At 52.1% G+C, this 12,154-nt stretch overlaps 2 protein-coding genes across 3 annotated transcripts; both read left to right on the top strand.

Moving 5' to 3' along the window:
• Window positions 1-3,131: 3,131 nt before the first annotated feature.
• Window positions 3,132-11,848, top strand: LOC125153650 (metallothionein-2). Of its 2 annotated transcripts, XR_007147534.1 has the most exons (4): window positions 3,132-3,283; window positions 3,857-3,922; window positions 4,594-4,738; window positions 11,751-11,848. XR_007147534.1 is itself a non-coding variant. In XM_047837028.1 (3 exons), exons 1-3 carry the CDS (start codon window positions 3,256-3,258, stop codon window positions 4,683-4,685), a joined length of 186 nt encoding a protein of 61 aa, XP_047692984.1. In that variant the 5' UTR covers window positions 3,132-3,255; the 3' UTR covers window positions 4,686-4,842. The 2 variants fall into 2 exon arrangements, 1 of the variants encoding a protein (XP_047692984.1); XM_047837028.1 differs by lacking the exon at window positions 11,751-11,848 and having other exon boundaries at window positions 4,594-4,842.
• Window positions 10,143-11,848, top strand: LOC125153652 (metallothionein-2). Its single transcript, XM_047837029.1, has 3 exons — window positions 10,143-10,294; window positions 10,868-10,933; window positions 11,605-11,848. Exons 1-3 carry the CDS (start codon window positions 10,267-10,269, stop codon window positions 11,694-11,696), a joined length of 186 nt encoding a protein of 61 aa, XP_047692985.1. The 5' UTR covers window positions 10,143-10,266; the 3' UTR covers window positions 11,697-11,848.
• Window positions 11,849-12,154: the final 306 nt, after the last annotated feature.

The raw sequence follows: 12,154 nt of genomic DNA, 5'->3' as shown, positions 1-12,154 counted from the left end.
CAAAGTCACTAGGGAATTGGAGACAATTGCCCACCCATTTCCCCACAAGAGGGAGGCCATCCAAGAACTGGTTCCAGATGAAGTACTTCATGTCTGTCTGTGCAGGGTGATGGCCAGTCCTGCAGTTTGGAAGTCTTTGTGGTGTTTATTAGGCAGGAGAGAGGCCTTGAGTGACTTGTAATTAGTGCCAACGGTTAGTCCCCCGGGGCTCTTTGTGGAGGGAGTTGCTACTTGATGTTCAATCAAAGAGAAAGTGAGTCATGTGGCCTTGAATCAGGACCATGCTTGCCTGTGGGTGCCTGGTGTGAAAAGGGGATTTATGAAGCCAGCCCGTGCCCAGAGCATGGGCTTTGCTGTCAGGCAGTCTGGGTTCACAGCCTCCTTTGTCACAGGTGGAATGACCTGGGCAAGCTGCTCAACCTTACTGAGCCTCGATTTCCCCATGGAAAGGCAATTCGGTCTCTATGTGGGATTAAATGATAGGCTCCTGGCTCCCGGCTAGGGCTTAATAAACAGTGGTCATTACGTCCACACTGACATTCATGGAGAGGGAATCCTATTGAATCCCAATAAGCTCTTAGGCAAAGGGTCCAAGAGTTTGGAAGCATTACTCTAGGCTGGAGGTTAAGGGTGGGATTGGAAATTTGCTGACCTGGTGCTGGAAGGAGGGTGGATGACCAGCCTAATGCTCCCAGGAACAAGATGCTGCCACGGCATTTGGACAGACACAAAAGTCTTCACCATCCTTCATGCCATTTGGTCCGCAGGAATCAATGAGAGAGTGAACATGCAGGGGCTGGAGTAATCATGCCGTCTTCAGAGAGATTGAGCCAACTGTCTAAGGTCACGCAGCTCCCAGTCAGGGGTCTGAACAAATACAGCTGGCCTCAGGCCCTGTCCACAGCTGGCTGATCATGATGGCACCGGGTGCTAAATATTGCCTGTCACGATTCAAAGGTGGAAGGGCCTCTGGAGATGGACCAATGGTGCCCCAGCTTGAGAGATGGGACACTGAAGCCCAGAGAGGTCAGAGAGCTAATGTAGAGGATGTGACTGCCAATTCAGTGCTCTCCCCGCTGCTGCTCTGTGCCAGGTGTTCAGCGTCCTTACTTTTCATGTGAAGTCATGGTGCGGGGAGGAGGGTGAGGGCATGATGCAAAGCCCATGTGAGTGCAAATCCTACCCATGTCACTTACAGCTATGTGATGTAAACCTCTCTGGCTTAGTACTTCCACTGTAAAAGGGGCAAAGAAAGGCACCTGGCTCAAAGGATTGAATGAGTTAATATGTGTAAAGAACTTAGAACAGTGTCTAGCACGTCATAAGTGATCTATTAATATTAGCTATTACTTTATTTTTATTATACATACCATAAGGCACATTTGTTACCTCCTGACAAATCAGCCAGGCCTGGGATGCTATTACTTTATTATTATCATGCATAACACAAGGAGCATTTATTTACCTCAAATTAGCCTGGCCTGGGGTGCCAGGTTATGGGTCCTGTGTGGTCTTTATCAACTGCAGGAGAATGTGGCCCTTGGGCAGAGAACATCATTCAGTCTCCCCACAAAACTGTGACTGGAATTACAGGTATAAAGCCACGAGGAAGATGCTCTGTGCCTTAGATCAGGCACCAGAAGACACCTGCCATCTTTTTAACATTGTACTTTGAAATGATTCATATTTTCTTTAATTTAAATGAAAGACAAACTTTTTAAAAAAACTTTTTTTTAATGTTTATTTATTTTTGAGACAGAGAGAGACAGAGCATGAACAGGGGAGGGGCAGAGAGAGAGGGAGACACAGAATCCAAAACAGGCTCCAGGCTCTGAGCTGTCAGCACACAGCCCGACGCGGGACTCGAACTCACGGACCGTGAGATCGTGACCTGAGCCGAAGTCCGACGCTCAACCGACCGAGCCACCCAGGCGCCCCATAAATGAAAGACAAACTTTATGATTACTAAAAATGAGAATCAATCTTATCCTAGACATAGAAGGTAGCCAGAAAAGTATATATAGTGTATGAAAATATACTATATAAATATATATGTATTTCACTTATGGATCACTTCATTTGCTACCCATAGTTTGAGGTGGCAGCTTGCTCTTATTGAAAAGGTCTCAAGTAGTAGAGAAACATAGACATACCTAGGTCAAAGTCAGGCTTATCTTTCCCCAGGGAAGCTGACTAGATTCAGATCAGTGTCCACTTCTAGCTGTGTGACTTTGGCCAAGTAATTTAGACTCTGTGCTGTAGTTATCCGTTAACAAACAGGGCTCAAAAGTAATAGTAATTCCCTGTTGGGGTCTTTGTGAGGGTACACATTTCAAAAGTGATTATAAAATGGCCTGGCACATAATAAATGCTATGTAATTCTTGAGATGCTTAAAGAGTAATAACTACTTTTCTTTGTTATTTTCAAGCCAGGTCTCCCTATTACCTAAAAGAAAGCCTCCTTTGTGGGCATCTTACGCATTGGGCAAGAGTGGGGCCAAGTCTGGAGTGCGGTGCACCTGAAGGCTGTCGGGAGCACTAGATTTAACCCAAAAAAGGACCTGGAGAAATGTGCCCATATATCTTTTCCCGCCTGGAGAACGGGCAGAGGCAGTGGTCTGTGTCCCCCAAACGGTGTACAGGATAAAAGAGTCCGAAAGCCCGACGTGGGGCCGGAGAAGAGACATGCCAGGGGAGGCAAAGGTCACGTCCACCCCCCATCCTCTGCACACAACTCTCTCAGGTGGCTCTGCACACCCACCCTCTGCCCCTTGCCCCCGCCAAGCCTGGGTCTGGAAGGAGAGGCCGGGGTTGCACACGGGCTCCCGGAAAGAGCGACCCCGGGGACACCTGCAGCGGGCCGGGGGTGGGGAAGGCGGCGAGGACCCAGGCAGAGAGTTCCCGGAACCGACGGGAACGGGGGCGGCGGCCAACCGCGGGGAGACCGAGAAGGGGCGGGCAGGGAGGCTGGGACACCGCGTGCCGACCCCTCCGCGCGGTGCGCACGGAGCCCGCCACCCTCCTGGACCCGTGCGCCCGGCCCGGCGAGGTGCACACAGCACAGCCAAGGGCACGCCGGGCCGCGCGCTCTCCGCGGGGCGGGTGCAAGGGCCGGGGCGGGGCCTTTGCGCCCGGACCGCCCGCTCCCGCTATAAAGTCGGCCCGCCAGCGCCCAGGCTCCACCACGCCTCCAGCCATCAGCGGTGTGCCTCTTGTGTCCCCTGGTTTGGACTTCCGTCGTCACCTCGACTCCAGATGGACCCCAACTGCTCCTGCTCCGCCGGTAAGGGCCCCCGTCTCTGAGTCTTAGGGTGCAGTTTCCCAGGCCCGGACAGACTGTTCTTGGGGTTAGAAGAGCGACTGTTTTGGACTTGAGCTGAATCCAGTCGTGGGCACGTGGGCACGTGCTGTGCTTTCTCCCCCGCCAAGCCCCTGAGAGCATTTCCGTTCTCTCTCTGCCCCCTGTGTTAGAGGGGAGGGTACTGCGGTCACGTCGAAGCCTCCTGTTGGTCGAGGGCTGCTGACCTGGGACACAGTGCTCTGTTCAGGCCTTGGAGCCACCAGCACTTGATGGGAGGTGGGGCATTGCCTCCTCGGGGTTCAAGACCACAGGCCCTGGCTCTACTCTTAGCCCTTTGGAAGGCCCCAGACCTTCCGTGTGGAGTAAAAGCCGGAGGGGACCTACCTTTCCTAGCACCGCAGAGACAGGGAGTGGGGCTGCCCTTACCCGCCCTGCGTCAGGAGCGAGCTCCTGGTGCTGGGCACCGACCCGGAGGGGCAGGGGGCGTGTGTTGCCCACCCACTGTGGCTCCTAGGCCGCACTTGTGCTCACCGCGTCTCTTTCTCTCCCTGGCAGGTGGCTCCTGCACGTGCGCCGGCTCCTGCACGTGCAAAGAGTGCAGATGCACCTCCTGCAAGAAGAGTGAGTGTGGGGTGTTCTCCCAAGGGGGCTGGGCTGGGTCAGATGACCCAGCTTCTCTACATCCCCTTCCCTCAGCCCCTGACTCAGAATTGGCACTGAAAGTTCCTGCAGATAAGATGGTGGAGTCCCCACCTCATCCTAGAACAGGGCAGCCGAGGCCCCTGCAGAGAGGTCAGCAAATCGTGCCAAGGATGCAGCCAGCACCAGAACCTAGGTCTCCTGCCTTCTGAACCCTCCAGTGTCCTGACACTTGATGTTCATGAATTTGATGACCCCGTGTGGTGTCTCTGACCTGGTGCAGCCCTTTCCTCTGCAGACAGCCCAGAACTTCCCTGGCCCTCCTGGGCGCTGGTAGGCGGGGGGTGCCCCCTCTCTGACCTTGAGGACTTCCCTCGTGTCACTGTGTGGTTCAGGGGGGCAAAGGACTAGCCTCCATTGTCCCTGGAGGCCCTGTCTCTGTGTCTGCAGGCGTTCTGCCCTGTCCTGGAATCAGATGGGGGCAAGGCAGCCTCTTGCTAGGGGGTAGGACCCAGTTGTCTAGGGACAGAGCAGGCCATCCTCAACCCAGGGCCCTGCAGGGCTGGGGGCAGAGCTGTGCCAGGCCCGCTGTGGGAAGGGAGGTTCCTGGTGACCCACTTGGGCTCTGACCCACTCGGGCCTTTCTCTCCCAGGCTGCTGCTCCTGCTGCCCCGTGGGGTGTGCCAAGTGTGCCCAGGGCTGCATCTGCAAAGGGGCATCGGACAAGTGCAGCTGCTGTGCCTGATGTGGGGGAGCACCTGTTCCAGATGTAAATAGAGCAACATGTACAAACCTGCAGTTTTTTTTACTTTTTCATTTTACCATGACCTGTTTGCTACATCCCTGTTTCCATAAAATACATGACTTATAACAAAACTTGAATAAAATAAAAGTTGAATTTATTCTGGCTCTCTTTTCATGCTTTGGATATAAGGGACCTCATAATCCCCATGGCTGGAGTGGAGGATTGGACCGTAAGTGCAGAGACCTGGGTCCTGGACCCCCAAGTATTAGCCCCTAACACTCTGTGCCTTATGGGAGTCAGGTTACCTCTGAATCAGTTTCTTGGATGAAAATGAAAGTATCTAGATGCCCTAACAGTATGGGGCAAATACAGTTCCCCTCAATTCTTGTGGGAAGTGTTTGTGGTCTACAACTTCTCAATATCTAATTAGGATTCCCTGCTGAGCTTTGATCCTCAGCAATGTTAGGCTTCAGAAGTACTCAGGAGGGTCGCCTGGCTGGCTTAGGTGGTAGAGTGTGCAACTCTTGTTTTGTTTTTTATTTTTTAAAATTTTCATCCAAATTAGTTAGCATATAGTGCAACAATGATTTCAGGAGTAGATTCCTTAGTTCCTCTTACCCATTTAGACCATCCCCCCTCCCACAACCCCTCCAGTAACCCTCAGTTTGTTCTCCATATTTATGAATCTCTTCTCTTTTGTCCCCCTCCCTGTTTTTATATTATTTTTGTTTCCCTTCCCTTATGTTCATCTGTTTTGTCTCTTAAATACCTCATATGAGTGAAGTCATATGATTTTTGTCTTTCTCTGACTAATTTCACTCAGCATAATACCCTCCAGTTCCATCCATGTAGCTGCAAATGGCAAGATTTCATTCTTTTTGATCGCGAAGTAATACTCCATTGTGTATATATACCACATCTTTATCCATTCATCCACTGTGGACATTTGGGCTCTTTCTATACTTTGGCTATTGTGGACAGTGCTGCTATAAACATGGTGCATGTGTCCCTTCGAAACAGCACAACTGTATCCCTTGGATAAATGCCTAGTGGTGCAATTGCTGGGTTGTAAGGTAGTTCTATTTTTAGTTTTTTTGAGGAAACTCCATACTGTTTTCCAGAGTGGCTGCACCAGCTTGCATTCCCAGGAGTGTGCAACTCTTGATCTCGGGGTTTGGAGTTGTAGGTTCAAGGCTCACGTTGGGTGTAGAGATTACTTAACTAAAATCTTTAAAAAAAAAAAAAAAAGTACTCTGGGGATGGAATCTACCTCCCCACTTGTTTGACTTTTCTTTACAGGGCTTGCTTCTGACACACTTGAAGGACCAATTTTTATTTTTTATTTTTGAGAGGAGAGAGAGAGAGAGAGAGAATGAGCCAGGAGGGGCAGAGAGAGGGAGAGGGAGAATCCCAAGCAGGCTCCATACTGAGAGCGAGGTGCCCAATGTGGGGCTCAAACCCACAAACCCTGAGATCATGAACCTGAGCTGAAATCAAGAGTCAGATGCTTAACCGTCTGAGCCATCTAGGCACCTCCCAATTTTTACTTTCTGACACAGATTTAATTTTTGGCAAAATAAATTACTAAGAAAAAACTTTAAAAGGCACAATTTACAAAACCTATGTTTTGATTCAACAAATTTCCCTCTTGTTTTGAGGAACAAAATAACAAAACGTTTAAAAACTGCAAACGACACATGTATTCATCAAAGGTGTGCACTGAGCACTAGAAACAATTCACAAGGTGTGTGGACCACATACACCTTGAGTAGCACCGTCTCCAACACCCACACAGGGAATCCGTCAGTGTTAGCTTGTCTAGTGCCACTGACAGGACACCCAGTACTCCTGAGAGCTCCCTGTTGTGACTTGGCTCTGAGTCTTTGGAAGTTCCTCCCCAGGTCAGGCTGGGATCCGCCCCTACAAAATCTGCCCTTGGCAACTTGAAACCAACAAAGTCACTAGGGAATTGGAGACAATTGCCCACCCATTTCCCCACAAGAGGGAGGCCATCCAAGAACTGGTTCCAGATGAAGTACTTCATGTCTGTCTGTGCAGGGTGATGGCCAGTCCTGCAGTTTGGAAGTCTTTGTGGTGTTTATTAGGCAGGAGAGAGGCCTTGAGTGACTTGTAATTAGTGCCAACGGTTAGTCCCCCGGGGCTCTTTGTGGAGGGAATTGCTACTTGATGTTCAATCAAAGAGAAAGTGAGTCATGTGGCCCTGAATCAGGACCATGCTTGCCTGTGGGTGCCTGGTGTGAAAAGGGGATTTATGAAGCCAGCCCGTGCCCAGAGCATGGGCTTTGCTGTCAGGCAGTCTGGTTCACAGCTTACCTTGCCATTTCTTGGCCATGTGACCTGGGCAAGTTGTTGACACTTACGAAGCCCTCATTTCTTCATTTGTATAAAGGAGATGACATTTCAATGTAAGAAATTGAGTGAGATAGTGTCCTGGCTCCTGGCTAGGGCTTAACAAACAGTGGTCATTATGGTCACTACAATATTCACACTGACATTTGTGGAGAGAGAATACTTCCAGCTCCCAACATGCTCCAGAGAAAGACTCTTTGGTTTGGAAGTATTACTCTGGAGGCTAGAGATGAGATTAGAAATTTGCTGACCTGGGGCCCAGGGGAGTGTGGATGTCCAGCAATAAGCCCCTAGGGACGGGATGCTGCCACCGCATTTGGACAGACACAAGAATCTTTCCCATCCTTTACGTCATTTGATCTGTACAGGAAACAGTTAAAAGCGAACATGCAGGAACTGAAGTGATTGTGCCAACACCAGAGAAATTAAGCAACCAGCCCCAGGTCACACAGCTCCTAGTCAGAGTTATTAATTTATATACTACAGCTGACCTCACCCTCTGGCCACCACTGGCTGATCATGATGTCACTGGATGCTAAATCCTGCCTCTCATCATTCAGAGCTGGAAGGGTCCTTTGAGATAGTCTAGTTGTGCCCTATCTGGAGAGATGGGAAACTGAAGCCCAAAGAGGTCACAGAGCTCTGCAGAGGATCTGACTGCCCTCTCAGTGCTCCTCCCACTGCTGCTCTGTGCCTCTCTGTCCTCACCTTTCATGCGAAGTCATGGTGCAGGGTGGAGGGTGAGGGCATGAGGGTGAGGGCATGATGCTGCAGTCAGCCTGCATGAGTGCAACGCCCCCTCGTGTCACTTACAGCTGTGTGACGTAAACCTCTCTGTGGCTCAGTCTCCTGCACTATAAAAGGGGAAAAATAGTAGGGCGGTGGCTCTTAGAATGAGATTATTTAATACATGTAAAGAAATGAGAATGATGCCTGGACACAGTGAGTAATCCATAATGTTAGCTATTATTTTATTAATAGCATTCATAGCATAGGAGACATTTCTCTACCTCCAGACAAATAAGCCCAGCCTGGTGGGCTTAGCTGTGTGTCCCGTGTTGTCCCCATCCACCCAATGAGCATGTGGCCAATTGCCCAGAGAGAGTTATCCTCTCTTCTCACACAAGAAGGGTCGGCCCTAGGGATATAAAGCCATGAGCAAGACAGTCCAAGTCCTCACAATAGATACAGATGGATGCCTGCCATCTCTGCTGTCCTCTGCAACCATATCTTACTTAACATTTTCTTTTGAATGATTCATATTTTTTGAAATACATTTATATGAAAAGCAAAGTCTTTTACCACTACTGAAAATGAGAATGAGTTTACTTCCAGACATAGAAGTGTGCTATAAAATCATGTATCATATATATATGTGTATATATATACATATATATGTGATTCCATATACATATATATCATATATTACATATACATATACATATATATATATATATATACACTCCTTTTGTTTCATTTTGTCACTCCCAAGATTGAGCTTGACACAGTGGAGTGGAGCTAAAGACATATCTCTGGGCCGAAGGGAGGCTTTATCGTTTACTTTCTTTCCCTCCAGCAGTGGCTGGAACCATATCCAGGGTACCACCTCCCAGCACTGTGACCCTGGGTTAGCTACCTTAAACTCCATGTGCTGTGTGCACTTTTGCCTTTGGGAAACTGGCTCGTAACTAATGTCCCCTTTATGATTGCTGTTAGGGGGGCACCTGGGTGGCTCAGCTGGTTAAGGGACTGACTCTTGGTTTCTGTTCAGGTCACAATCTCTCTGTGAGTTCGAGCCCCACATCAGTCTCCGTGCTGACAGTAGATTGGGATTCTCTCTCTAACCTTCCCTCTGCCCTTCCTGTGCTTGCGTGTGCTCTCTCAAAATAAATAAATAAACTTAAAAAAGAATTAAAAACATAAAGGATCACTGGTAGGGTTCAAATAGCCAAGATGAGACACAAGGATGGGAACAGACTAAATGCTATGCAGCTGCCAGGAACACAAAGAGGGACAGAACCACTTGTCTTACTTTGTTATTTGATGCCGGGTTCACCTATCACATACAAAGATCCCTTCCCATGCTTTGGGCACCTCCATCATGAGTGGGGTGAATTGGCAGGGCTGAGGAAAGCCCCTAGAAAGTTTAGGCGAAGGAGCACCCGGACAAACGGCCCACACATCCCTTCCGCGGTAGAGGATAGAAAGAACGAAGGGAGCCACAGGCCTGTGCTCACGGCGTTGCTGTGTACAAGACAAACACGCCCTAAGGCCCACAATAGGGGACCTAGACAGGCAATGGCTGGCAGGGAAGGGAGGAGGAAGTCACTAAATACTAGGTAATTCTTGGAATGCTGAAAGGGAAATGACCACCTTTCTTATTTTGTTATTTAAAGTCAGGTCTCCCTATCACCTAAAAGAATCCCTCCGTTGTGGGCATCTTACCCACTGGGCACCGCCTGGAGTGGGGTGCATCCGCAGGTTGTGGCAAGCCCTGCTTTTAACCCAAAGAAGGGCCCAGACAATCGCGCCCATATATCCTTTCGCGCCTGGAGAACGGACAGAGGCAGTGGTCTGTGCCTGCCAAACGGTGTACCGCATAAAAGGGTCCGAAAGCCCGACGTGGGGCCGGAGAAGAGACATGCCAGGGGAGGCAAAGGTCACGTCCACCCCCCATCCTCTGCACACAACTCTCTCAGGTGGCTCTGCACACCCACCCTCTGCCCCTTGCCCCCGCCAAGCCTGGGTCTGGAAGGAGAGGCCGGGGTTGCACACGGGCTCCCGGAAAGAGCGACCCCGGGGACACCTGCAGCGGGCCGGGGGTGGGGAAGGCGGCGAGGACCCAGGCAGAGAGTTCCCGGAACCGACGGGAACGGGGGCGGCGGCCAACCGCGGGGAGACCGAGAAGGGGCGGGCAGGGAGGCTGGGACACCGCGTGCCGACCCCTCCGCGCGGTGCGCACGGAGCCCGCCACCCTCCTGGACCCGTGCGCCCGGCCCCGCGAGGTGCACACAGCACAGCCAAGGACACGCCGGGCCGCGCGCTCTCCGCGGGGCGGGTGCAAGGGCCGGGGCGGGGCCTTTGCGCCCGGACCGCCCGCTCCCGCTATAAAGTCGGCCCGCCAGCGCCCAGGCTCCACCACGCCTCCAGCCATCAGCGGTGTGCCTCTTGTGTCCCCTGGTTTGGACTTCCGTCGTCACCTCGACTCCAGATGGACCCCAACTGCTCCTGCTCCGCCGGTAAGGGCCCCCGTCTCTGAGTCTTAGGGTGCAGTTTCCCAGGCCCGGACAGACTGTTCTTGGGGTTAGAAGAGCGACTGTTTTGGACTTGAGCTGAATCCAGTCGTGGGCACGTGGGCACGTGCTGTGCTTTCTCCCCCGCCAAGCCCCTGAGAGCATTTCCGTTCTCTCTCTGCCCCCTGTGTTAGAGGGGAGGGTACTGCGGTCACGTCGAAGCCTCCTGTTGGTCGAGGGCTGCTGACCTGGGACACAGTGCTCTGTTCAGGCCTTGGAGCCACCAGCACTTGATGGGAGGTGGGGCATTGCCTCCTCGGGGTTCAAGACCACAGGCCCTGGCTCTACTCTTAGCCCTTTGGAAGGCCCCAGACCTTCCGTGTGGAGTAAAAGCCGGAGGGGACCTACCTTTCCTAGCACCGCAGAGACAGGGAGTGGGGCTGCCCTTACCCGCCCTGCGTCAGGAGCGAGCTCCTGGTGCTGGGCACCGACCCGGAGGGGCAGGGGGCGTGTGTTGCCCACCCACTGTGGCTCCTAGGCCGCACTTGTGCTCACCGCGTCTCTTTCTCTCCCTGGCAGGTGGCTCCTGCACGTGCGCCGGCTCCTGCACGTGCAAAGAGTGCAGATGCACCTCCTGCAAGAAGAGTGAGTGTGGGGTGTTCTCCCAAGGGGGCTGGGCTGGGTCAGATGACCCAGCTTCTCTACATCCCCTTCCCTCAGCCCCTGACTCAGAATTGGCACTGAAAGTTCCTGCAGATAAGATGGTGGAGTCCCCACCTCATCCTAGAACAGGGCAGCCGAGGCCCCTGCAGAGAGGTCAGCAAATCGTGCCAAGGATGCAGCCAGCACCAGAACCTAGGTCTCCTGCCTTCTGAACCCTCCAGTGTCCTGACACTTGATGTTCATGAATTTGATGACCCCGTGTGGTGTCTCTGACCTGGTGCAGCCCTTTCCTCTGCAGACAGCCCAGAACTTCCCTGGCCCTCCTGGGCGCTGGTAGGCGGGGGGTGCCCCCTCTCTGACCTTGAGGACTTCCCTCGTGTCACTGTGTGGTTCAGGGGGGCAAAGGACTAGCCTCCATTGTCCCTGGAGGCCCTGTCTCTGTGTCTGCAGGCGTTCTGCCCTGTCCTGGAATCAGATGGGGGCAAGGCAGCCTCTTGCTAGGGGGTAGGACCCTGTTGTCTAGGGACAGAGCAGGCCATCCTCAACCCAGGGCCCTGCAGGGCTGGGGGCAGAGCTGTGCCGGGCCCGCTGTGGGAAGGGAGGTTCCTGGTGACCCACTTGGGCTCTGACCCACTCGGGCCTTTCTCTCCCAGGCTGCTGCTCCTGCTGCCCCGTGGGGTGTGCCAAGTGTGCCCAGGGCTGCATCTGCAAAGGGGCATCGGACAAGTGCAGCTGCTGTGCCTGATGTGGGGGAGCACCTGTTCCAGATGTAAATAGAGCAACATGTACAAACCTGCAGTTTTTTTTTTTACTTTTTCATTTTACCATGACCTGTTTGCTACATTCCTGTTTCTGTGAGATATTTGAATGACAATAAATCATCTAGACTCTTCTGGCTCCAGGTGTCTAGCAGTGTGTTGGGAAGGTGGGACTTGTTTCTAGTTGGGTTAAAGGGGACCTGGGTTGGGGGAAGTTGAGGGGGTGGGCATGGGAAGTGGGGGTAGGGCAGGGTTTCCTGTAGTCTGGCTGGTCCACCTCCTTTGAGGCCCTTGTTTGACAGCTATGACAGCCTCCACTGCCTTCCAGAATGTCCCCACCCTTCGTTGTATCTGTGTCACTACCCGTATTCACTCAATAGCCACCTATGGTGCATCCAGTGAATACACAGGCATTGGGTTCTACTTGTCGAGGTCACATAGAGCT

This window comes from Prionailurus viverrinus, chromosome E2 (assembly GCF_022837055.1).
Source record: "Prionailurus viverrinus isolate Anna chromosome E2, UM_Priviv_1.0, whole genome shotgun sequence".
Taxonomy (NCBI): Eukaryota; Metazoa; Chordata; class Mammalia; order Carnivora; family Felidae; genus Prionailurus; species Prionailurus viverrinus.
The sequence above is the reverse complement of the archived record's forward strand: the minus strand, read 5'-3'. Positions and strand labels throughout refer to the sequence as shown.